At 59.5% G+C, this 22,654-nt stretch overlaps 1 protein-coding gene across 7 annotated transcripts in view; it reads right to left on the reverse strand.

Moving 5' to 3' along the window:
* The window catches only part of LTBP4 (latent transforming growth factor beta binding protein 4), a 34,305-nt gene extending 12,779 nt beyond the window's left edge, over positions 1 to 21,526 (reverse strand). Inside the window, exons 1-24 of one of the 7 annotated variants that reach the window (XM_039465861.2) lie at positions 21,348 to 21,526; positions 19,483 to 19,541; positions 19,176 to 19,317; positions 18,570 to 18,679; positions 13,559 to 13,750; positions 13,131 to 13,378; positions 12,952 to 13,054; positions 12,476 to 12,550; positions 12,256 to 12,378; positions 10,905 to 11,069; positions 10,072 to 10,221; positions 9,826 to 9,957; positions 8,736 to 8,867; positions 8,526 to 8,651; positions 7,741 to 7,866; positions 6,993 to 7,235; positions 6,411 to 6,536; positions 6,199 to 6,318; positions 5,193 to 5,321; positions 4,861 to 4,986; positions 3,662 to 3,784; positions 3,254 to 3,385; positions 742 to 873; positions 537 to 662 (exon numbers count right to left, since the gene is read on the reverse strand). In XM_039465861.2, the coding sequence (XP_039321795.2) occupies positions 537 to 662; positions 742 to 873; positions 3,254 to 3,385; positions 3,662 to 3,784; positions 4,861 to 4,986; positions 5,193 to 5,321; positions 6,199 to 6,318; positions 6,411 to 6,536; positions 6,993 to 7,235; positions 7,741 to 7,866; positions 8,526 to 8,651; positions 8,736 to 8,867; positions 9,826 to 9,957; positions 10,072 to 10,221; positions 10,905 to 11,069; positions 12,256 to 12,378; positions 12,476 to 12,550; positions 12,952 to 13,054; positions 13,131 to 13,378; positions 13,559 to 13,750; positions 18,570 to 18,679; positions 19,176 to 19,317; positions 19,483 to 19,541; positions 21,348 to 21,499 (3,292 nt within the window). In that variant the 5' untranslated portion in view covers positions 21,500 to 21,526. Of the gene's footprint in view, positions 1 to 536; positions 663 to 741; positions 874 to 3,253; positions 3,386 to 3,661; positions 3,785 to 4,860; positions 4,987 to 5,192; positions 5,322 to 6,198; positions 6,319 to 6,410; positions 6,537 to 6,992; positions 7,236 to 7,740; positions 7,867 to 8,525; positions 8,652 to 8,735; positions 8,868 to 9,825; positions 9,958 to 10,071; positions 10,222 to 10,904; positions 11,070 to 12,255; positions 12,379 to 12,475; positions 12,551 to 12,951; positions 13,055 to 13,130; positions 13,379 to 13,549; positions 13,751 to 17,085; positions 17,397 to 18,569; positions 18,680 to 19,175; positions 19,318 to 19,482; positions 19,718 to 21,347 lie in introns of those variants that run through there. The other 6 variants (XM_074386324.1, XM_074386323.1, XM_074386322.1 and 3 more) reach the window with 6 other exon arrangements.
* Between the last annotated feature and the right edge of the window lie 1,128 nt (positions 21,527 to 22,654).

Raw genomic sequence — 22,654 nt, forward strand, 5'->3', positions numbered from 1 at the left:
CTCAATCTGCTTCGCATTTAGAAATTTCCCTCATAAAATGTTAGGAAAAATTACTGTTTATAAACACTTAAGATTAGTGCTTTATACATTTATATACTTTATATGTTATTTTTTTGAGATGGAGTTTCGCTCTTGTTGCCCAGGCTGGAGTGCAATGGCACGATCTCGGCTCACCGCAACCTCCATCTCCTGGGTTCAAGTGATGCTCTTGCCTCAGCCTCCCAAGTAGCTGGGATTGCAGGCATGCGCCACCACGCCCGGCTATTTTGTATTTGAGAACTCCCAACATGGGGGTTCTCCATGTTGGTCAGGCTGGTCTCCAACTCCCAACCTCAGGGAATCCGCCCACCTTGGCCTCCCAAAGCGCTGGGATGACAGGTGTGAGCCACCGCGCCTGGCATGAAGATGATCTTATGTTCCAAAGTCTAAATTCCACAACCCCAAAGTTCTCATTTGTTCAGATATATGGGGAGGGGCAGGGCCTGACCAACCTCTCCCACCCACTTTGGTCCCATCCACCCCCTGAAGCCCCGTACCTACGCAGTGACGCCCATCCCGCGCCCCCTCGTAACCCTGGTCACAGAGGCACTGGAAGGAGCCGGGCAGGTTCTGGCACACGGCGTGGGCACCGCAGAAGGACCGGTTCCGGCATTCGTCCACATCTGCAACCACCAGACAGTCAGGCCATTTCTAGACCTTCCACTATCTCCACATCTCACCCGATGCACGATGGACACCCACCCTGGCATCCGCCCCCTGGCGTGGGCTGATAGCCAGGGTCACAGGCGGGTGTGCAGCGGTAGGAGCCAGGGGTGTTCTCACAACGCTGGGCTCCGCAAATCTCGGGACCATATTCTTGGCACTCATCCACATCTGCAGGAGAATATGGAGGAGATAAAAGGGGAGTCAAAGGGCTGAATCCAGAAGTTCCTAACATCACTTCCAGTCCCCAAGACTAAGATGTCTTTAGAAATCTGGTATTCTAGGAGCCTGAGCTTCTAAAGATCAACAGTGTTGGTAACTTTCTTCTTTGAGACGGAGTCTCACTCTGTTGCCCAGGCTGGAGTACAGTGGCAGCTCACTGCAACCTTTGCTTCCTGGGTTCAAGCAGTTCTCCTGCCTTAGCCTGTGGAGCAGGTGGGACTACAGGTTTGCACCACCATGCCCTGCTAATTTTTACATTTTTAGTAGAGACGGGGTTTCACCATGTTGGCCAGGCTGGTCTCGAACTCCTGACCTCAAGTGATCCGTCCATCTTGGCCTCTGAAAATCTTGGGATTACAGATGTGAGCCACTATGCCTAGCCTTTTTTTTTTTTTTTTTTTTTTTTTTTTGGTAGAGATGGGGTTTCATCATATTGGCCAGGCTGGTCTTGAACTCCTGACCTCAAGTGATCTACCTGCCTCAGCCTCCCAAGGTGCTGGGATTGCAGGTGTAAGCCACCATACCTGCCCATTTTTTTAAAAACAGAGGTCTTGCTCTGTTGTGCAGGCTGGAGTGCAGTGGCAGGATCATAGCTCACTGCAGCCTCAACTCCTGGGTTCAGGCAGTTCTCCCACCTCAGCCTCTGGAGTAGCTGGGATTACAAGCATGGGCACTACACCCAGCATAGTTGATAACTCTTTTTTTTTTTTTTTTCTGAGTTGGAGTTTTGCTTCTGTTGCCCAGGCTGGAGTGCAATGGCATGATCTCGGCCCACTGCGACCTCTGCCTCCTGGGTTCAAGCGATTCTCCTGCCTCAGTCTTCTGAATAGCTGGGATTACAGGCATGCACCACCACGACCGGCTAATTTTGTATTTTTAGTAGAGACGGGGTTTCTCCATGTTGGTCAGGCTGATTTCGAACTCCTGACCTCAGGTGATCCACCCGTCTCAGCCTCACAAAACAACGGGATGACAGGCGTGAGTCACCACATCCGGCCAGTTGATAACTCTTAAGTCCTCACTGCTGTTTGAAAGCATGGTCCTGCCTCAGGGCCTTTCACTGGCTGTTCCCTCTGCCATGAACAGTCTCCCCTCGGTTAGCTGCGTGGCTGCCTCCCTCACGTCCCTCAGGGGTCTAGGTCAAGCCCGTCTAGCACTCTTCCCAACACTGCTCTGTCATCTCTGTCCCACCTGTCCTTTGTTTTCCTTCCTAAACCTGACATTATACATATGTATTTTGTGCACGCCAACTGTCGTCTCCCTAGAATGCAAACTCGACAATAGGGATTTGTGTTGCCTTTGTTCCTTGCTCCCTCTCCAGGGCCAGGAACAATGCCTGACACATAGTAGGTGCCCCTCAGTTTGTTGTTGTATAAATCTTGAATTTATTTACCTATTTATTATCTCCACTTCCCGCCACAGTAACTCCAGGAAGGCAGGGGTTTTTATATAACTTATTTCCTGTTGCACACTTATTTCCTGTTCCAGACACTGCCACAGAGTAGGTGCTTAATGAATTCTTGTGGAATGAATGAATAAGATCTCACGAAACTAGACTTCCATGAGTCAGAGATCTAGCAGAGTCAACGGCAGCCCACAGATGATTTGTTTCATGTATTCCACAAGATGCGGACTCACACGCCATCTCCCCCGACACAAAATATATACATACTGTGTGGAAGATTAGCCCCACTCTCCTGCCCCTCTGGAGTCTGACCCGGGAGTGGGGAAATAGGCGGGCAGGAGGGAAGGCGTGGAAAGTAAGAGAAGGCAAGGGGCGGGTCTTTGGGCGGAGCAGAGAGAGGAGGCGTGGGCCTCTGTGTTCCGCCCGGAAAGGCCAGTCGGAAGAGACCAAGGCCAGGCAGGGCTTAAACGGGTGGGGGCCAACGCTTGGAGAATTTCACCTTGGGAAAGGATGGGGCCCAGGGCCGCCGGGATTGGGCCTCTTTGGAGGGAAGGCTTTGGAAGTAGGAGTGGTGAAGGGCGGGGAAAGGGCGCGTCCAAACGTGTTAGGAAGACAAGGGGCCTGAAGAGGGGGTTTTAATGCAGAGGCGGACTGGGAGAGGCGGGACCTAGCAGATTTGGGGAGGTGTCTTCCTGGGGGCATAGCCTAAAATGTGGGCCTGGTTTCAACTGCAGAGGTGAAATGGGCTGCAGCTGGAAGCGAGGCTTGGCGGTGATCCAGACACAAGTAAATACAGGGACAAGGTGGCGGCTTATTTCCCTCTCCCTAAGTCCGGGAGGCAGGGCGCCCCTCCTTGGTCCCCAAGAGAGCAGCCTCCAGCACCCCGTTGCAAGCGCTGGCAGAGGGGGCTGGGGGTAGGCTCACCGTCACAGGTGCCCTCGGGGCCCGCATGGTACCCGGGATCACAGTCCCGGACACAGCGGTAGGAGCCAGGGGAGTTCTCACAACGCTGCGACCCACAAAGGGCCGGGCCCCGCTCGCGACATTCGTCCACGTCTGAGGAGGGAGGTCGGGTGGTCGCATGTGGGAAGCGGGGAGGCAAGACGGGGGAGACAAGGAGGGAAGAGGAGAGTCAGAAGGGGGAGGCCGGGGAAGCAGAGAAAAGGGCAGGGGAAGAGGGGAGTGGAGGAGAAATGGGGAAACTAGGAGAGGAGGCAGGGGAAGGAGGTAAGGGGAGGGGAGAAGCGGAGGAAGAAAGACAGAGGTTGGAAGACAACGGGCGAGTCGCAGAGTCGGAGGGAGGAGGAATCAGGCCGGGGCGGGGCCTCTCACCGAGGCAGGAGGCGAGGTCCGGGCCAGCGCGGTGTCCCGGAGGACAGATGCACTCGAAGGAGCCGTCGGTGTTGGTACAGATGCCGCTCTGGCAAAGGTCCTCCTCGCTGCACTCGTCCACGTCTGCGGGACAGGGCGTCCGAAAGCCCGGCCCAACTTCCCCTCTGCCTGACATTCCAGGCCACACCACTCCGCCACCCTCGGCGCTCCTAGACCTTTCACGCCTTCCCCAACCTGCCTCGGGCGCCCCAGTCCCTGCAAGCCCCGCCCCCCGACGGATTTTAACCAGCTTCTTTCCAATCACTGCCCAAATACCCAGACTCCGCCCTTTACCCCTCCAAACCCTCCCCGTCACTGCCTCGAGACTCCCACCAGCTGCCCACAATCGTGCTGGAAGACTCAGGCCAGCCAGGTGCGGTGGCTCAAGCCTGTAATCCCAGCACGTTGGGCGGCCGAGGCGGGCGGATCACGAGGTCAGGAGATGGAGACCATCCTGCCTAACACTGTGAAACCCCGCCTCTACTAAAAATAGAAAAAAAAAAAAAAAAAAATTAGCCGGACGTGGTGGCACACCCCTGTGGTCCCAGCTACTAGGGAGGCTGAGGTAGGAGAATCGCCTGGACCCGAGAGGCGGAGGTCACGGTGAGCGGAGATTGCGCCACTGCACTCTAGCCTAGGCGACAGAGTGAGATTTCGTCTCAAAAAAAAAAAAAAAAGCCGGGCGCGGTGGCTCAAGCCTGTAATCCCAGCACTTTGGGAGGCCGAGGCGGGTGGATCACGAGGTCGAGAGATCGAGACCATCCTGGTCAACAAGGTGAAACCCCGTCTCTACTGAAAATACAAAAAGTTAGCTGGGCATGGTGGTGCGTGCCTGTAATCCCAGCTACTCAGGAGGCTGAGGCAGGAGAATTGCCTGAACCCAGGAGGCGGAGGTTGCGGTGAGCCGAGGTCGCGCCATTGCACTCCAGCCTGGGTAACAAGATCGAAACTCCGTCTCAAAAAAAAAAAAAAAAAAAAAAAAAAAAAAAAAAAAAAAAAATCCTTGCTTTGAGATGCTACTTAGGAAAACTAAAAAAAGAAAAAGAAAAAAGGACACTGGCCAAAAATTCGTTTTCCCCTTTGCGCCCTCTTTTCTCCTTCCCGCCTTTTCCTGCTCTAAGCCCACCCTTTCCGGGGCCAGGACCAGCCTGGGTACGAACCGAGGCAAGAGGCTCCGCGGGGTCCGGGCCGGTAGCCGGGGGCACAAGTACAGGCAAAGGAGCCGTCGGTGTTGAGACACTCGCCGTGAGGGAAGCAGAAGTCGCCCTCTAGGCACTCGTTGACGTCTAGGGTTTGCGGGAGATTGGGCGGATCATGGAACCCGCCCTCCCAGACATCAGCCCCGCCCACAACGCAATCACCCCGACCCCGCCAATGGCAGGTTTCTAAGCTCCTCCCACAGTGCATGGTCCCGCCTCCACCTTTCCAGCTGGCTTTGCTCTGGAACCCAGGCCCCTCTCCCAGACTCATGGCAGGTCCTTATGATGCTCACCTGCGCAGGGCCCCGGCCGACCCGACGGCGCCCTGTAGCCTGGCGCGCAGCTGCAGCGGAAGGAGCCTTCCGTGTTAGTGCAGTGGCCGTGGGGACCACAGGGGGCACCCGAACTGCATTCGTCCACATCTGTGGGGGGTGGGCGGGTTCAGAAAGGGCCCAGTCAAGGGACACACCGGACGACTCCTCTTGGAGGAGGGGGTCTGGGGGAGGTGGTGGGAAGTGTCATGAGTTGGAAACTAAGGGAGGGCTCTATTGCAGAGGTGGGTAGGGCTGATACAGGTTCCCGGGTTTTGAGGACCATGGTTACCAGTCTTGTGGGTCTAGGTTTCTAGGAACTGTCTGTGTCAGGATTTGGGGGTCAGGAGGAGGGACTCTGAATTAGACAGGGATCAGAAATGAACTAGGGCAAGGGACCAGTCAAGTATTAGAAACCAGGCTCATTGGATGGGATTCAGCTGAACCATGGGTCAGAATCAGTGACTGGAATCTGAGTCCAGTTAGGGTCAGAGGTTACAGCCAGGGTCCAGAATTCTGCCTCAAGTCAGGGGCCAGGGTCAGGGATCAGGAACCCAACGAGGTTCCAGAGAAGGGATTCCGAAAATAGGCAGAGGCAGTGAAAGAGACCGGACCAAGAGTCACGCAGTCAAGGTTATGGTCAGTGCTATGGTGAGTGGTTATGATTAAGGCCAAATGTCACAGTCAAATTCAGGAGTTACAGGTCACATTCAGGGCCGGAGTCAGGAGGGTCACAATTGCTATCAGGGTATGGGCAGAGACTATCAAGGGTGATGGTTAGGGTCCAATATCAGTGTAAAGTTGGGTCTCAGGGGTCACATTCAGGGTCAAGAGTTGTGGTCCAGGTCAGGGTCAGGTGTCACGGGCCCTGGGGACGGAGGTACTGAGGTCCAGGTCAGGAGTTATAGGCCAGTTCACAGTTGTGATCTGGGTCAAGGGTCAGGGGTCATGATGCAGGCCCAAGGTCACAGCCAGGGCCTGGTCTCACCAGTGCATCTGCCACGGTGCAGGTGGTGGCCGGGAGGACAGGCCCTGCACTGGAAGGAGCCGGGTGAGTTCACACACTCCTGCCCAGGGCATGCCAGGTGGTTCTCACACTCATCCACATCTAGGGGGCAGAGGAGAGGGTGGCCTTGAAGAAGTAGCCCAATGCCCTCCCCCCACACCCATACACATGCCTCCCTCCCTCCCCGGGCTCACCCTCGCATTCGGAGCCAGCAGTGTTGGGTTGGAAGCCAGTGGGGCAGACACACTGGAAGCTGCCTTCTGTGTTCTCACACCGGCCGTAGGTGCAGGGCGGGGGGCTACGGGCACACTCGTCCACATCTGGGGCAGAGAGGACCAATGGGGCTGAGAAAGGGACCTGCACCCATCCCCATGGCCATCGCTACCCACCCCAGCATTCCAGTCTTGAGCCAGCCTCCTGGACTAGGTTCAGGCTGCTCCTTCTTCCCAGGAGGACAGACACCTTCCTCGTGTCCCCATTCAATAGCCTCTCCAGCTACTAGGGTGGGGCTAAGGCACCAACTCCATGTTGCCTGCCCTGCCTCAGGTGACTCCTCCTTAGAGTTCCCATAAGCACAAGAGTACAAAAGGGAGGAGGGATGGGGAGCACTATCTTATTTTGTTGAAAGGAGAGAAGACTCTGGAGTGAGGCCCCCACCCCTCAGCCCCTGTTAGCCATCCCTGATCCCCATCACTCTGCATCTCTGCCCCTCAATAATCTGTCTCCAGTCCCCACAGCAAACAGTGGTGCAGTGGGGCTAAGCTTAGCACCCTCACCTTGGCAGGGGGACCCAGGCCCTCGGGAGCGGAAGCCAGCCGGGCAGGCACAGTGAAAGGAGCCTGCCGTGTTGTCACAGCGGCCGGGCCCGCAGGGCGGTGGCTCCTGGGCACACTCATCCACATCCTCTTCGCACGCCGAGCCCCGGAAGCCAGCCGGGCAAACACAGCGGAAAGAGCCGGGCAGGTTCTCACAGGCCCCTCGGCCACAAAGGCCCGGGCTCTGGATGCATTCATCCACATCTGCATGGGGAAGGGGACCCAGGGTCGCTTGGTCCCCTCTGCCTCCTCTCTTACCTCTGTCACTTTGGCTTTCCACCCTCCATCATTCTGGCCCCCTGACCCCATCACTATTCCTCCTTGTCACCATCATGACTCTACATCCTCCACCGAACCCTACTAAGCTGCCTGGCTGGCTCGTAGAGCTCTGCCTCTGTAGTCCCCAGGAGGAGGCCTCCTCCCGTCCTCCATAACTCTGCTCCCCTTACCCACCCGATTACTGACATCTCCATCCCTCTTCACTCTGCTTCCCCGTCTTCCATGACTCAGCCTTTCTGTTTCCCATCACTTGGCCTCTCCATCCCAGGTCTCTCTCTACTGCCATCAGGCCACACGTCTACTCCAGAGCCTGGCCTCTGCCCCCATCAATCAGCTCTCTTTGCCCTGTTGTTCAGTCTCTCTGGCCCTCATCACTGCGCTCCACCCCTCCCCTCGTACCCCTTCCCAGCTGCCCCTCCCAGGCCCTCACCCTGGCAGCTGGCTCCGTGAGGCGCAGCCTGGTACCCAGCGGGGCACACGCACAGGAAGCTGCCTGGCGTGTTCTCGCAGCGCCCGAGGTCACACGGCGGCGGCACGCGGTGGCACTCATCCACGTCTGTGGGTACAGACCAGGCAGCTGGGACTGGGGCAGACAGTCCCGGGAAAAGCGACGCGGGCCGGCGGGGGTAGGGAGAAGCGGGAGCTGGGCCAAGCTTGGGCCAGAGCCAGGCTGGGGACCGGGCCAGGACAGGCGGAGAGGGGCACAGTGAGAGGGGGCAACGGGGGAGGGCAGGGTTTGGTAGGGCAAGGGCAGGAAGGACAGCTTAGGGGACCCAGCAAAGGGAAGGTGGGGTCGGGGCTAGAGAAGAAAGCAGTTTGGGGATGGGTCTCTGGGGTGGCAGGTTTGGAATCAGGGGTCATGGTCAGATTGGTTACAGCGGCTGCAGGACAGGGGCGGGGCCTGGGGGAGGGAGGGAGTCTGGGGCAGGGGGCGTGGCCAACAAGGGCGGGGCCTGAGCGTGGGGGCGGAGCAATACGAGCCGCGACCAGGCCCGGACAGGGAGAGGCAGTCTGGGGGCTGGGTAGGGGTGGGGCCAAAGGGAGGCCGGAGAGGGGTGGAGGCGGGGCAGGGAGGGGCGGGGCCAAGGGCATGGGCAGCGCAGTCCTGAGGCGGGACCCACGAGGGCAAGCGTGGGAGGGCTGGAGAGGCTCTGGAGTGAGGGCAGGAGCGAGACCCTGGGGTGGGCCTGAAGCCGGGTGGGGCGAATTTCTCACCCAGGCATTCCGTAGCCCGCGGGTCGGCTCGGAAGCCCGGGCCGCACACGCAGCGGAAGCTGCCTGGTGAGTTCTCGCAGCGCCCGGGAGCACAGGGCGGAGGCACGCGGCGACATTCGTCCACATCTGAGGACACGGAGGGGGCTGGTCACAAGGTGACCGGGCAAAGCCCCCTGCCCCGCCTCCTCCCGCCCCCTCCGCCCTGCTCACCAATGCATCGGGTGCCCTGGGGGCTGAGCCGGAAGCCGGAGTCGCAAGCGCAGCTGTAGCCGCTGGGCCGGGCAATGCAGCGTCCTGGGCCGCAGACCTGGGGGTTGCGCTGACACATGCCCGGGGAGGGACCTGGGGGGTCCAGTCAGCCAGGGTTCCCCCATCTCCGAATCCTCCATCCCTTTCTTCCCAGTACGATCCGCCCCCCACCGCCCCCCACCGCCCCCGTAGGCTGCCTAAAACACCTTCTTGGATGTCTCCTCCCCAAGCAAGCCCAGTCGCCCAGTCTTCTTCTGATCTCCATTTCCTTTATCCTGGAAACGTTCTCATCAGATCTTTGGCCACCCGAAGGTCTCTGGCTTTGAATACTTTGCTCTCCAACCCTCTGCCTGAGATACAATCTTAGTGCCCTCCCTGAGAAATAATTATCTAATAATATTAGATAATGAAAAATACCGTTAAGTATTCATCTGAGCACTTACTATGTGTCAGACACTTCAGCGACATCTCAGCAATGATCCCCATTTTACCAACGAAAAAACTGAGTCTCAGAAGTTAAATGGCTTGCTCAATTGACACAGGAGAGCCCAACTCCCATTCCAGCTCCTGATCTAACTACCATCCAACCCTTCAAATGCTTATCTCTTCTCAGAATTCCTCTCCTGAATTCCTCTCCTGTAACATTCCTATTTGCTGTATTCTGGAATCCCCACCTTAGAGTCTCTTCCCCCAGAATCCCACCTGTAATACCTTCATCAATGCCCTCAATTATTTCTCTTTTTTTGAGACAGTTTTGCTCTTGTCGCCAGGGCTGGAGTGCAATGGCACGATCTCGGCTCACTGCAACCTCTGCCTCGTGGGTTCAAGCGATTCTCCTGCCTCAGCCTCCCAAGTAGCTGGGACTACAGGCGTCTGCCACCATACTCAGCTAATTTTTGTAGTTTTAGTAGAGAAGGGGTTTCGTCATGTTGGCCAGTCTGGTCTCAAACTCCTGACCTGGTGATCCACCTGCCTCGGCCTCCCAGAGTGCTGGGATTACAGGCATCAACCACCGCTCCCGGCCCAATGCCCTCAATTCTTTCTACCAAACCTGATTCAGGAATCTCAGGACCAGTCCAGGCAGGGATGCTGGGCAAGGGAACCTCAGGGCGGGGCCGGATATCGGGCCGAGGGTCGGGCTGTGGGTCAGGCCGGGGCTCCGGGCGATGGGTGGACAGAAAGCCTGGTAAGGAAGAGGTACCAGCAAGTGAAGCCCAAATCGTCTCCTCCCTCCTTTCACTATGGGGCTGGGGCAGCCCCTTGAAGATGGCACTCACTCCTGCCTGAGCCAGCTCACCTGCAGATGGCCGAGAGGTGGCTGGCAGGGTACGAGGCTGGCTGAGTGACACTCGGGGTGGCTCCTGGGCCAGGGGCCTGGTGTTGTAGCGGAGGTCGGAGGCCGAGTAGTGGTAGCCAGGGCCAGCCGGGCAGATATCCCGGAAACCCTCTGAGAACAGGAAAGAGAGAGGGGCAGAGAGAGAACAAGAGAGTGGGAGGAAGTCCCACTCTGGCCTTGGCTGGGGACAGGGCTTGGCTGGAGACTGTCAGGAGTTTGAGTTGGAGGCTGGGATGGGGGGTTTCCTGGCCAAACAGTAGGATGTCTCAGAGGCTAAAGTGGGGCCAAGAGCGTTTTCCCCTAGTTGGGATGGTGGCAGGGACAGGGTTGAGGGCAGGGTCTGGTTTGGGTCCATAGGGACAGAGTTGGAGGCTAGGAAATAGCTCCCTTGTAGAATTTAGTTTTAAGCAGAAGATAGAATTCCAGGGAGGTGTCTCAGGGAGGGGCATTCTTACAGGGGAGGCCTAAGTGGGGGCTAAGCTGAAGGCAGTATCTCAGAAGCTGGGGACTTGATCAGAGCTCAGAGACAGGGTGGGGCTGGCGTGGGTGCTCAGAGACAAAACCTATTTTGGGGGCTCAGAAGTAGGTGTGGCTGCGGATGGAGGGGTGGGTGTGGCTACGGATAGAGGTGGAGCCATGGACTCCAGTTGAGGCCTGCGGTCTCAGAGGGGGAGCCTGGCCAACGCTGCAGCCCAGCCATGTTAAGGGCGGTGAGCCTCAAGGTTGGAGGCTGGGGCGTAGAATGAGCGCCACGTGTGTTGCCCGTGGGGCTAGGCACGGCCGCAGGGTCTCACCTGAGCCGAAGGGTGGGCAGAGCTGGCAGCCCCGGCCCCAGGCCTTGCCCACGCGGCTACAGCAGCAGATCTGTTTAGTGATGTTCCGCAGAATGGGCAGCGAACAGCCGCCGTCGCGGAGCACGCGGAAGCAGGGCCCTTTGGCCTCTGAGATCACGTGTTGGGCTGCCAGGAGCGAGGAGGAAATTCTTCAGGGCGGGGTTGGGAATGCGCGGCACTGAGGGATCTGGGAGACAGGGGAATGGTTCCGGGATGGCGGGGGTGGGGGGTGGTTGGTGGGTATGAGGGGCATTTGGGAGAGGTCTGAGAGGGTCTGAATGAGATCAATGGGCTCTGGAGGTCTGAGAATGGCTTGGAGCCTCAGTGGGGTGTCAGTGGTGAATGAGAAACTGAGAAGAATCTCGAGCTCTGAAGAAAGTCGAGTAGTGGAGGGGCATGAGAGGATTTGGGAGTCTGAAAAGGATTCAAGAAAGTCTGGGAGAGCCAGGTGCGGTGGCTCATGCCTGTAATCCCAACACTTTGGGAGGCCGAGGCGGGCAGATCACTTGAAGCCAGGGGTTTGAGGCCAGACTGGCCAACATGGTGAAACTGTCTCTACCAAAAATACAAAAAGAAAGAAAAAAAAAAAATTAGCGGGGCATAGTCATGCCCGCTTGTAACTCCAGCAACTCGGGGGGCCAAGGCAGGAGAATCACTTGAACCCAGGAGGCAGAGGTTGCAGTGAGGCGAGATCGTGCCACTGCACTCCAGCCTGGGCGACAGAGCAAGACCCTGTCTCAAAAATAAAAAATGAAAAAATAGGGCCGAGCGTGGTGGCTCATGCCTGTAATCCTAGCACTGTGGGAGGCAGAGGCAGGCAGATCACGAGGTCAAGAGATCGAGACCATCCTGGCCGACATGGTGAAACCCCGTCTCTACTAAAAATACAAAAATTAGCCGGGCGTGGTGGCGCGCGCCTGTAGTCCCAGCTACTCGGGAGGCTGAGGCAGCAGAATTGCTTGAACCCGGGAGGCGGAGGTTGCAGTGAGCTGAGATCGCGCCACTGAACTCCAGCCTGGCACCTGGCGACAGAGTGAGACTGTCTCAAAAATAAATAAATAAATAAATAAATAAATAAAATAAAATAAAAAATCTGGGTGTCTGGAGGATCTAAATCCAAAAGGCTTGAGAGGTCTAAAGATGGTCCGGGAATGCTGAGGCTATATGAGAATCTGAGAAGTTCTGAGGTGGCTCTGCGGAACCTGGGAGTCTGGGAAGATCTCGGGGGGTCTGATCCCCCAGGATGCTCTGGGACGTGGTCTGAGGGCAGGCGGGCATGAGACCCAGCCTCAGCCCCCTGCTGGTGGCTCACAGATGCAGCTGCTGCGGGACGAGTCGAGCAGAAAGCCGTCGGGGCACACGCACGTGTAACCGCCGCGCGTGTTTGCACACTCGCCGTGCTGGCAGCGCCCGCCAGTCGCGCACTCATCCACATCTGCCAGGGTTGGGGAGGGTCACAGTGAAGTCAGGAACTTGATCCCTGCAAATCCCGCCCCCAGAACCAAGCTCCTCCCACCCCTGCCCCGTCTCACCTTCGCAGGACCCATTAATTCTTTCAAAGCCGGTTGGACAAGGTCTATCTGGGGCGCCCACTCTTTCGGAGTTCCCTGAGGCCAGAGGAGAGGGGTGGGCCATGGACGGGTGGGCGGAGCGAGAATGGAGTGGGCGGAGCCGAAGACGGGGTGAGAGGGACTAAAAGATGTCGGCTGTAGTTTGAGTACAGGGTCAGCCTTAGATTGGCAGTTTGAAATGGCCACATTGGAGCCTCCCAAAGTACATGAGAAGGGCCGAGGCACAAAGGCAGGGTGAGAACAGAGTGGCCAAAGCCAGAAAATGGGGTGGGTGGTCCCAGAGCGGTATGAATAGCTCAGGACTGGAAGTGGCCTCCACAGTGGGATAGGCGTGGCTACAATTGGTGAACCGGGTTTATCTAGGGCAGAGAAGGAGAATCGGTGAGGTTCTCACCCCTCCCCAGCTCCGAGCACCTCGAGGACGTCCTGGGGCTTACCCTGGTGCTCCGAGCACAGCTGACAGTCGTGAACGCCCCAGGCCAAGCCGGCCCCTCCGCAGCAGACCTCCCGCGTCCGGAGCCCCGGCAGCGGGGACGCGCACTGCGGGGAAGTGATGGGTGAGCGCGCCCCCGCGCAGAGGCACGCTCCGGGCCCCTCCCCACCGGCATCTTCTCACATCGCCTCCGCGCAGCTCCCGAAAGCAGTAACCGAAGCCCGAGGCGTCTGAGTAGCTGTCCTCCCGTGGCGCGCTTTGTGCCAGCACCGTGTAGGGCGCCGCCGCCTCCGCCCGCGCCGCCGCCTCCGCCCGCGCCACCGCCTCGGCGTCCGTCTCCTCCCAAGGGCCGGACACACGCTCCACCTGGTGCACCACCACCGATGCTTCCTGCGGGTGCTCCACGTGGACGCTCACCATAGACGCCACTCCTAGGGAAGGCACGGCCGGGCAAAGGGATGTCTACATGGGTTCTTACGAGCTGGGGCTAGACAAAGTGGGGAGGGCGGACTGGGCAAGGGTGCTCGGGAAGGCGGGAAAGGTGAGGGTCAGGGGCACGGTGAAAGGCTTGACAGAGGGGTCGGAGGGGACTCTGGCCATACTTTCCTCACCGTGCTCGTCGTCGCGGTGGTTGGCCAGTGGCATAGTGTACACGGAGCGGGTGAGGCCTGGCATAGCCGGGGCCGGGGGCCGGGCGCCCGAGGAGTGCAACTGGCAGAACTTGCCAGCGAAGTCCGGGGGACAGAGGCAGCGGTCAGGCTTCACGCACACACCGCCATTGTGACAGATCAAGGGACATAGGACTGGGAGGAAAACAAGGACACTCAGGAGAGGCGCCACCACTCCTGGCAGGTTCCCCTGTGGCCAGCGAAGTCCCTACGCCCTCGAGGTATCATTTATTTCTAAATTGCTCCGCCCTCAGCTGTCATATGGCCCCGCCCCAATTTCGGCCTGAGCATTGGCCCAGTTCAGTCGTTCAGTCATCAGAGGTACAGCCCCACCTATTAAGTCGGCAGGCTCTTGCTCGATTGCGCAGGCTGGAATGCAGTGACATGATCATGGCTCTGCAGCCCGGACCTCCTAAGCTGAAGTGATCCTCCCACCTCAGCCACCTGAGTAGCTGAGGCCACAGGCGTGCACCACGTCGGGCTATGATTTTTAATTTTGTAGAGACGGGGTCTCTTTGTTGGCCAGGCTGGTCTTGAACTCCTGGGCTCAGGCAATCCTCCTGCCTCAGCCTCCCAAAGTGCTGGGATTACAGGCGTGAGCCCAGCCAGCCCTCAGGTTGTTTTTTCACTTTCATGTCAACCTCTCGCATCCCACTTTCTGGCCGAGTCCACGGGGTCCCAGCCCCGCCAAGACGGCGCTGACCCCGCCCACTCCGTAGTCCAACAGAACCCTTTGCTGTTCCAGCCCCTCCGACCCAACGCTGATCCCTTCCATTGACTCAAACCACATTTTAGCCACTCCCTGGCGTAACTCCCCGCCCAACTCGGTCTCCTTCGCTAGCCCGCCCATACTCCCTCCGCGTAGTCCACAGAGTCCTAGCCCCGCCCCCTGGCTGTGCCCCCTTTCTAGCCCCTCTCACATTACCTTCTACCCGCAGGATGCTAAACCTCGCCCATCCAGGAGCTTAACCTGCCGCCTCTAGCCCCGCCCACCTCCCTTTCCGCACTCCGATTCGCCCGGCTCACTTGCTCACGCCCCTCCCACCCCACCTCCAGGCCGTCCGGGAGCCCTAGTTCTGCCCACTGCGCTTTTTCTCCGCCCACCTCCTCTCCGGCTGGGGCTTTAGAGTTCTAGCTCTGCCTCACCGCCTCCAGTAGCACCGGGGCGGGGCCACGAGCGGGAACGCGCTTCCACTCCCCTTTGCGCGCCCTCGCTGGGCCCCAGGCCACCTCTGGGCGGGGCACTGCCAGCTGTGCGGCGGGGTAAACAAAGAGAGGTGCGGCGGGGGCAGGGCGGCGGCTCCGCATTCCCGACCCTTGGGGAGCCCCGAGACCGTGGAGCCAAAGGAGGCCGGACTGTCCTGCGAGAGCACCCCCTCCCTCTCTCTCCCGGAGCTGCAGAGAACAGCTGGAGACAGCTGTGCGTAGGGGAGGGAGGAGGCAGGCGGCCGGGAGAGGCGTGTGTGGGATTCTGAGTCACAACTGTAGAGAGGAAAGGACACGGAGAGCCACCTCCATTTAGAAGGATAAAGAGACTGGAGTCCTGGGAGGAGATCGGTTAAAGGGCAGGCAGTCCTCTAGAGTTGAAAGACACTGGAGGTTTCTGGGATGGAGAACCTAGCTCAGAGGAAACTGAGGCGCCCTTTCAGCAGGAGTCCTTTTGGGGACATTTACCTAGAAGACAGGATTCTAGTGCTTCCAAGGAGACAACCAGTTTGAGGGTGCTGAAAACAGGGTTTAGATAGAGAAGTGGAATTCCTGGAGGTTATCAGCACTTAAGAGCCTCAATGGGCCGAGACCCTATGTGGAATCCCCTCCCTTCCCAGCTAAGCAATTAGGTGCCAAAGCCTTTTTATTAATGGCTGCCTGAGAGGAGCACAGGGTCTGGAGTCCTCTTGGGGAAATCCACTTATCAACACCAACTCTGGGGTTCTCTGAAGATAAATGGGATCAGAAGTTCCTGGGGAGGAGGGTGAGCTAGAAGAGCAGGACATCTAGAGGATACTACAGAGTTCTCTGGGTAAAGGCACAGTGTGGGGTGTGGGAAGCAAGAATGAGAGGGAACTTCACTGGAGGAGTGGTCCCTAAAGTCTGTTGCCAGGGGTGGAGAGGAGGTCTAGGGCCTGGGACCAAATGTCTGGGGCTCCCCTAAGCAGGAGTGTGGGGTCGGGACTCTAGGGTGCTCTAAGGCGGGCTTTTAATTAGGTAGTGGGGCCTAGGAGAGGCTTAACTAGGAATTAAGATTGCAAAATGGGAAGGGTCTCTGAGGGAGGTAGTGGGAAACCAGCCAGGTCTGAGGGCATTTCCCAGGCTCCGAGGGCGTTTCTCTGCCTTCTCTAGGCCTGAACGCAGGCCCCCATGCCAGCTCCCTGGGGGTGCCTACACCCAGGGTGGGCTGCTAGATGGGCACAGCCAACATCATGCCCTACAGCCCTGGCTGAGCGGGGAGTTGAGGACATAGGGGTCCCTCTGAGGTCAGCCCCCACTTCATATGCCCCTCCTTGCACCCCCAGGGGCTTGGCACCCACCTGGGCATGGTGCCTGGCACAGGCACGTTGGGGCTGGGCCGGGAAAGAGTGAACGGAAGAGGGAGGAAGGGGAGGAGAGAGGGAGTGGCAGCGGGCGGGGTCTCACGCGGGAGATGAGCTCACGCCGGCCGGGCTGGGCTGGCTGGTGGCCAGGCTGGGCGAGTTCTCCGCGCCAGGGGCCCCCACTCCCCACTCCAGAGGGTCTGCCGGGTCGGGGGCAGGGAGGCCCCGACCCCCGAGTCTGCCCACTTTTGCATCCTGGAACAACAGGTGGCGTGCCCTCCCCCACCTCACCTGAACCCCCAGGGCTCCCCATCTCTAGCAGTGCCCGGTACATACTCCTCCTGTCGCCTCCGCCCCCAGGGGGCGCCCCTTCCGTAAGGCCTCTTATCTGGATTTCTCTCGCACGTGGGACCCCTGCAACTCAGGGGATGTCCTGGGGAGACATCCCCCCAACACACACACAACCCCCTTCTCCCTCTTAGCTCCAGTCTCCCTCCTCACAGGCATTCCCATACGGAACCTTCCCACCCAAAGACACAGAAACTCAGACGTCCACCACGCAGCCCTGAGACTCTTGCTCGGTTTCTGGGGACTCCTTACTCAGCGTCTCGGAATCCAAGCCCCCGTCCCAAATGTTCTCAGGTCCCTCAGTTCTGAGATCCCCATTCTGACTCGAAGGCTTGAAAGCCGGCGCCAATTCCCTTACTTGGGACATCGCAGGCCCCTAAGGACCCTCATTGCTTGCAAAATAGGAACCCTCAAGACCCAACCCCAAAAGCCAGGAATTCGGGGCCCCCTTCCTGAAATAGCCCCTGAGATTCCCCTGCACTGTTGCATGTGGAATCTGGGCTCCCTCTCCCTGGAGGACTGTCTCCTCCATCCCAAGGGATCCTCCTCCCCCCGGGAGCTGCTCTCTCGGGACCACCACCCCGCACTCACAGGCGCGGAAGCCGGGTCCCCCCGGGGCCGCCCCGCCGGGTGCGCCGCTGTCCACGCTGGTGGCGTTGCGGGGCGCGCAGGTCGGGGTACAGCGGGAGCCGGACGGCCCATGGATGCAGCGCAGGCCGCACACGACGGGAGTGAAGCGCACGCGGAGACGCTCTCCCGGCCGGCCCAGTCCGGGCTGCGGCCCTAGCTGCGCCAGCAGCACCAATAGCGACACCCAGAGCAGCCGCACGCCGCCCGCCATGGCTGCAGCGCCGCGCTCCGCCGCGCCGCCGCCCCAGCCCGCCCGAGGGGCCCGGCCGCGCCCGCCCGCCCGCCCGCGGGGGAGGGCGGCCGCGCCCCCGCTCAGGCCCCCCCTCCCCACCACTCCCTCCCCGGCGGCCGCGCGGGGGCGCGTGGGGCTGGGCGCTTAGCCAGAGACTCGCAGGCTGGGCGCTAGACTCGCAGGGGTGAGCCGGGCGCCCCCTTTGTCCCCATCCGCACACCAACAAGTGGACCAGGACTGTAGGGGAGCGGCGAGGAAGGGAACAGGTGGGGGCGGGCGGGTTTCCCCCCAGACAGAGCTGAATCCATAAAGAGGAAATCCATAAAGAGTAGTGGGGGCCGCATTTGGGGAGACAGCTAAAAGTTGTCTCCTTTTCTGCCCTGGGCACAGAGAAAGGGGCTTCGTCTAGACAGGGGGCTATCATGGCACATCTGGGCAGCCAGGTGGGACATCTGAGGGAAGAGAGAAGGGTCGCTGCACCTGGGCACGTAAAGGAATTGGGTGTCTAGATCCTGGGCAGGAGGCTGGAGGTGGGTGGGGGTGAACACATCTGAAGATGCGGCCACATCTGGCCAGAACACCACACCTGGTGGAAGAAGTCACAACGGATAAGGAAGCGTTGGATGGAGGCTGTGGGCGGGGGTACTAACATCTGGCCCGAGGCTCACATCTGGAAGACTTTAGGGGGAGGGGTCACATCTGGGCTGAAGGCTACAGCAAGAGAAGGGTTTTGAGGATGTTTGAGACAGGAGGGTTTGAGTTCTAGCCTGGGGGTCGAGAGCTGGAGTGGGAGGAGGGCAGGGGGAAGATTCGGGAAACAGGAGGAGCCCTTTGGCCCCCAGCCGCCCCGAAATCTTGAGCATTCGGTGCCCAGGCAGGCGCCAACCCGCACAATCGCTTTTGTTGTCTGGGCTGGTTCGGCGGCGCTTTCTGCCGGGCCAGCGCGCCCTCCCTCTTCAGCCGCGGGGAGCCCGGACGCCTGGCTTCCCGGCTCCACCCCTGCGGGTCAGCGCCTTTGGCCTGCGTCTGGTCCTGTCCCGGGCTCACCTCACAGGGCCGGACGCTGGGGTCCCAAGAGGGGGCCTCGTCCTGGGGATGGGGGCTGAGCTACAATGGGGGGCGGGTAGGCGGCGGCTGGACCGTGGGAACCAGACGGCTTTATCTGGCCCGGAACCCCCCTTGCCCCAGGCGGAGGAAAGGCGGATGTGCTTACCAGGGGCCTTGCCAGCGGGGGCACGCTGTGGGGGCCTCCTTCTCAGTAGTCCCCGGCCCCCAGGCCCCCGGGGCCGCCGCCGCTTCAGTAGAGCTCTGGCCTCCTGCAGCCTGGGTGGGAGAGGACGGAAAAGCTGCTGTCACCGGGTTAAGCTGACCTCCCCACCAAAGAGCCTCCATGCCAGGAAAATGTCTTTCTGTAGCGGCTCTGCCCAACCCTCCCCCCACAACACCCATTTATGGGGACCAGGCCTCTAGTGGGAGAGAAACAAAAAGACCCTAGGAGAAACAGAGATGGGGGAGGGTTGGGGGAAAGAAAGAAAGGGCAGAGAGACTTAGACATAGAGACGGGCAGAGAGACACAGAGAGAGGAAAAGAGACAGGTTAACTGGAAAGCAGCAGAGTCAGAAATAATGCAGAGATGGAAAGAGACTGCGATAGGGAGGGAAGAGATGAAATAGACATACAGGCTGATAGTGAAAGAGCCGGCGAGGGAGGGGGAGAGAGAGGGAGAGATAGGGTGTGGGGGGGGAGGTGGGGGGGAGGTGGAGCGGGGACAAGGCTGGGAGTTCCTGAGGATTTGGTAGGGGAGGGACTGCCCACTCACGTCAGTGGCTGCCAGTTGAGGGACACCTGTCTCTTCCTCACGCTGGGGCTGGGGCTGGGGCTAGGCACTGCAGGCACTGGGTTCAGGCACCGCTGGGGGCCCGCACACTTTTTGGGCTGGCAGCTTCGGACCCTGCAGGAGGCTTGGGAGACAGCCAGGGACTAAGTGGGGAAGGAGGAGACCAAGTACTTCTCTACCAAATTCATCCAACTCTCCCGCTGGGATGAGGGGTGGGAAGGGGAGCTCCCTGCCCCTCTCCTCCTACCCCACTTTGCTCCCTACTCATATTCCACCTGCCAGAACCCACCTCGGATGCAGCGGCTCCTCCTAGACGTCTGGCCTGGGCAGCAGCGACAAGTAGCAACGCTATAAATAGTGGGGTGGAAGTCACTTATGCCCCTAGCGCCCCAGAACTCTGCAAAGGAGCGCGATCGGAGGAGGGGAAACCAAGACGAATCCTGAGGGGGGCTTGAAACAGCTATGTAACTAACTAACTTGAGGTTCTCCCCACGGCTCAGTTTCTCCATCTGTACAACGGGAGGCAAATTGATTTAGACGATCTGGGCTGAAGGGCACAGCAACCTTACTTTTATTTGTCTTATGAAGAGGTTTTGGCGGTAAGGCTTTACTGAAAAAATACGTTATTTTAAAAGCGATTAAAAAAAAAAAAAAAAAGAAAGAAAGAAAGACTCGATTTATAAGCGCATTTCTAAGCCCGGGCTGTCTGGGAATGCAGAACCCCGCCCTCCCCATATCCAGGTCCGAGACTCAGACGCCATCCTGAGCCTGGCCGACAGGTGGCGCCACTTCCACAGGCCTCGGCAGCTGGGGAGGGAAGGCTCTTCCCCTTTGACTGGGTCCAGCAGGGTGCTGAGGTGGAGGATAAAGGCGTCACAGTCCAGGACTGGGAATCCCAGAGCCTGAGTTCTAGCCCTTGCACGATGTGTCCAGAAGCCTGCGAATCTTGGTCTTTGGGCCTCAGTTTCCCGCCTGACCAGGAGAAGGGTGCCGTTCTTGGAAACATCTCCGAGCCCAGAGGGTCTCAGTGGCTGAGCTTCCAGCTCCGGTTCAAGTGCGTCGCAAAGAAGGGGCCCCCCAGACAAGTCCATTATCCCCAGGCTAAGGGGGGGGCTAGAGACAAGGGAGCGCGCCCAGACTCCGAGAGGAGAGCAGTAGCGGGGTGCAGAGAAGGGGGTGCCCGGCGGCTGGGCCCCTCTCAAGTGGGTGGGGCCCAGTGGAGGATGAGGCCACCTGGGGGGGAGCCTCGGGGATCCCCGATCCTGCCGTCGTCCCTCCCGCCTTTTCTCCGGGTTAACCCCTTCCCGGCCCCGCCCCCGCCGCGGCTCGGGTTACTAAACGCATTCGCAGAGACCCAGGCGGGAGCCGAGCCCGGGGCCTTTGTAACCGAGCGTTGGGCCGCCGGGCGGGGAGGGTGGGTGGGGGTGCTGGGCAGACGGCTTCCTTCAGTCCCGTCACCCGCAGACTGGAGGGGCGCCTATGGCCCCCAGATCTATAGGGAATTCTGGATCTCTCGCCGTGAAATCACTGGAACCTCATTCAATCCCGGAGTCCTTTAATTCTAGGAAACTGGAGCATCCCCAGCAGTTCTGAAGCCTGAGGACTCCTCCACTCCACCCAACTCCCCACAAGCCCCTCCGCCATCAACCCAAGAATCCATGTCTTCCTGACAGATTCGAAAAACCCAAAGGTCCTTGTTCATGAACACAGAGCCCCCAAATCCTAGAAAACCAGGACAAATCAACGGCCTCATAAAGTCCCTCCAGAATCCCCCAATACCTTTCCTCCTTACCACCCATGAAACTTGGGGAACTCCATCCTAGCCCGAAGACCCCACACGTCTCTATCATCCTAGGAGAGCTGAACCACCCCACCCCCGCCCCAATAAACTAGAGATCTTTCCCGGAAGACACCTCAGGATTCCCTGGAGACTTAACCTGCTCCACCACAGTGGAGGGGACTCCTTCCCATAAAAATCTCAGGGCTCCCGGATTCTAACCTCTACAAATTGGGGCGCCTAATTCATCCAAGAGCCCTCCTTTCACCTCCGCATCGCAGCAGTGTGTTAAGAGTTCCCCTGAATCCGAAAGCCGCGGTCCTCCAGGACCACCAGGGGAAAGGGTACAAGGAAGCAGGGGCCGCAGCGAGGCTTACCTGGCCGGGCGGCCGGGGACCCCTGCGACCTCGACGACCTGGCTGGGGCTGGCGCTGGGGCTGGGGCTGGCCGCGGAGGCGGCGGCTGCGAGGAGCGGCAGCAGCAGCACCAGCAGGAGGGGGCGGCGGCCGCTGGGGCCAGGCCTCCGCATCGTGTCGGGCGCGGAGTCCCGCTCCGGGCGGGCGGGCGGTCCAGCGGGTCCGGCCGCAGCCCCGCCCCGGCCCCCGCCCCCGCCCCCGCCCGAGGCCGACTCACTTTCTCCACCGTCCAGCCAAGGGCCGCGAACTTCCCGCCAATCACAGCCCGGCGCCGCCGCGCGGCCAATCAGAACGCAGCAGGGACAGGTGCCGGATGCGGGGCGCGGGGCACCTCGAGTTCCCCACGCGGTGAGGGGGAAGTGAGGACTCGGGTACCGGCTCCGTGAACCTTCTCGTGGAGCAGAGGCCCGAAGAGTAGGGGTGCTTACACAATGGGAGGAATATGGAGGCGGGGGATGGGGGCAGGCAGGGTCCCCTGAGCTGATCTCCCTCTGGCAGGCCTCAGGCTTCTGTTCCCAGTTCTGGGAGAATTTGGCCAGAATTTAGCTCCCTCGCTGGCCTACCAGCTGGAAGCCCCCCACGGCTACCCCTTTCCACGCGAGAGACTGAGGATTCTGCCTACGGAGCACCAACCCCACACTAGGCCCCAGGTCCTGCCCCATCTGAGGGTCCCAAGTTCACATTGGATCTTCTCAAATAATTGATTCCATCTCAAGGCCTTAGGCTTCAGGGGTTCCAGGCTCACCATCAGCAAAACTTGTTCCCCGAAGTTCTGCCCCTCAGTGAACCCAGCCAGGCTCTGCCCCTGAGCCACAAATTCCGTTCCCAGGGGGCTCCCGGCTCTGTCCCTCCTGCACCCCACTTATCGCTACCCGCAAAGGGTATCAGACCCCCTTCCTTGACTGAGTCTTTGAATGCTCCCAAGAGCAGCCTTCCACCCCCTAGAATTGCAGACTTTCTCCTTAGAGTTCCCAGTTCCAGCTGGGCACCCTGGCGCAGGCCTGCAATCCCAGCACTTTGGGAGGCTGAGGTGAGTGGATCGCTTGCGTCCAGGTGTTTGAGACCAGCGTGGACAACATAGCGAGACCCCCATCTCTCTTAAAAATCCAAAAATTAGCCGGGCGTGGTGGCATGTGCCAGCAGTAGTCCCAGCTACTCAGGAGGCCGAGGGGACGATTGCTTGAGCCTGGAAAGCGGAGGCTGCAGCGAGCTGAGATGGCACCACTGCTCTGCATTCCAGCCTGGACGATAGAGTGAGACCCCGTCTC

This window comes from Saimiri boliviensis, chromosome 14 (assembly GCF_048565385.1).
Source record: "Saimiri boliviensis isolate mSaiBol1 chromosome 14, mSaiBol1.pri, whole genome shotgun sequence".
Classification (NCBI taxonomy): domain Eukaryota; kingdom Metazoa; phylum Chordata; class Mammalia; order Primates; family Cebidae; genus Saimiri; species Saimiri boliviensis.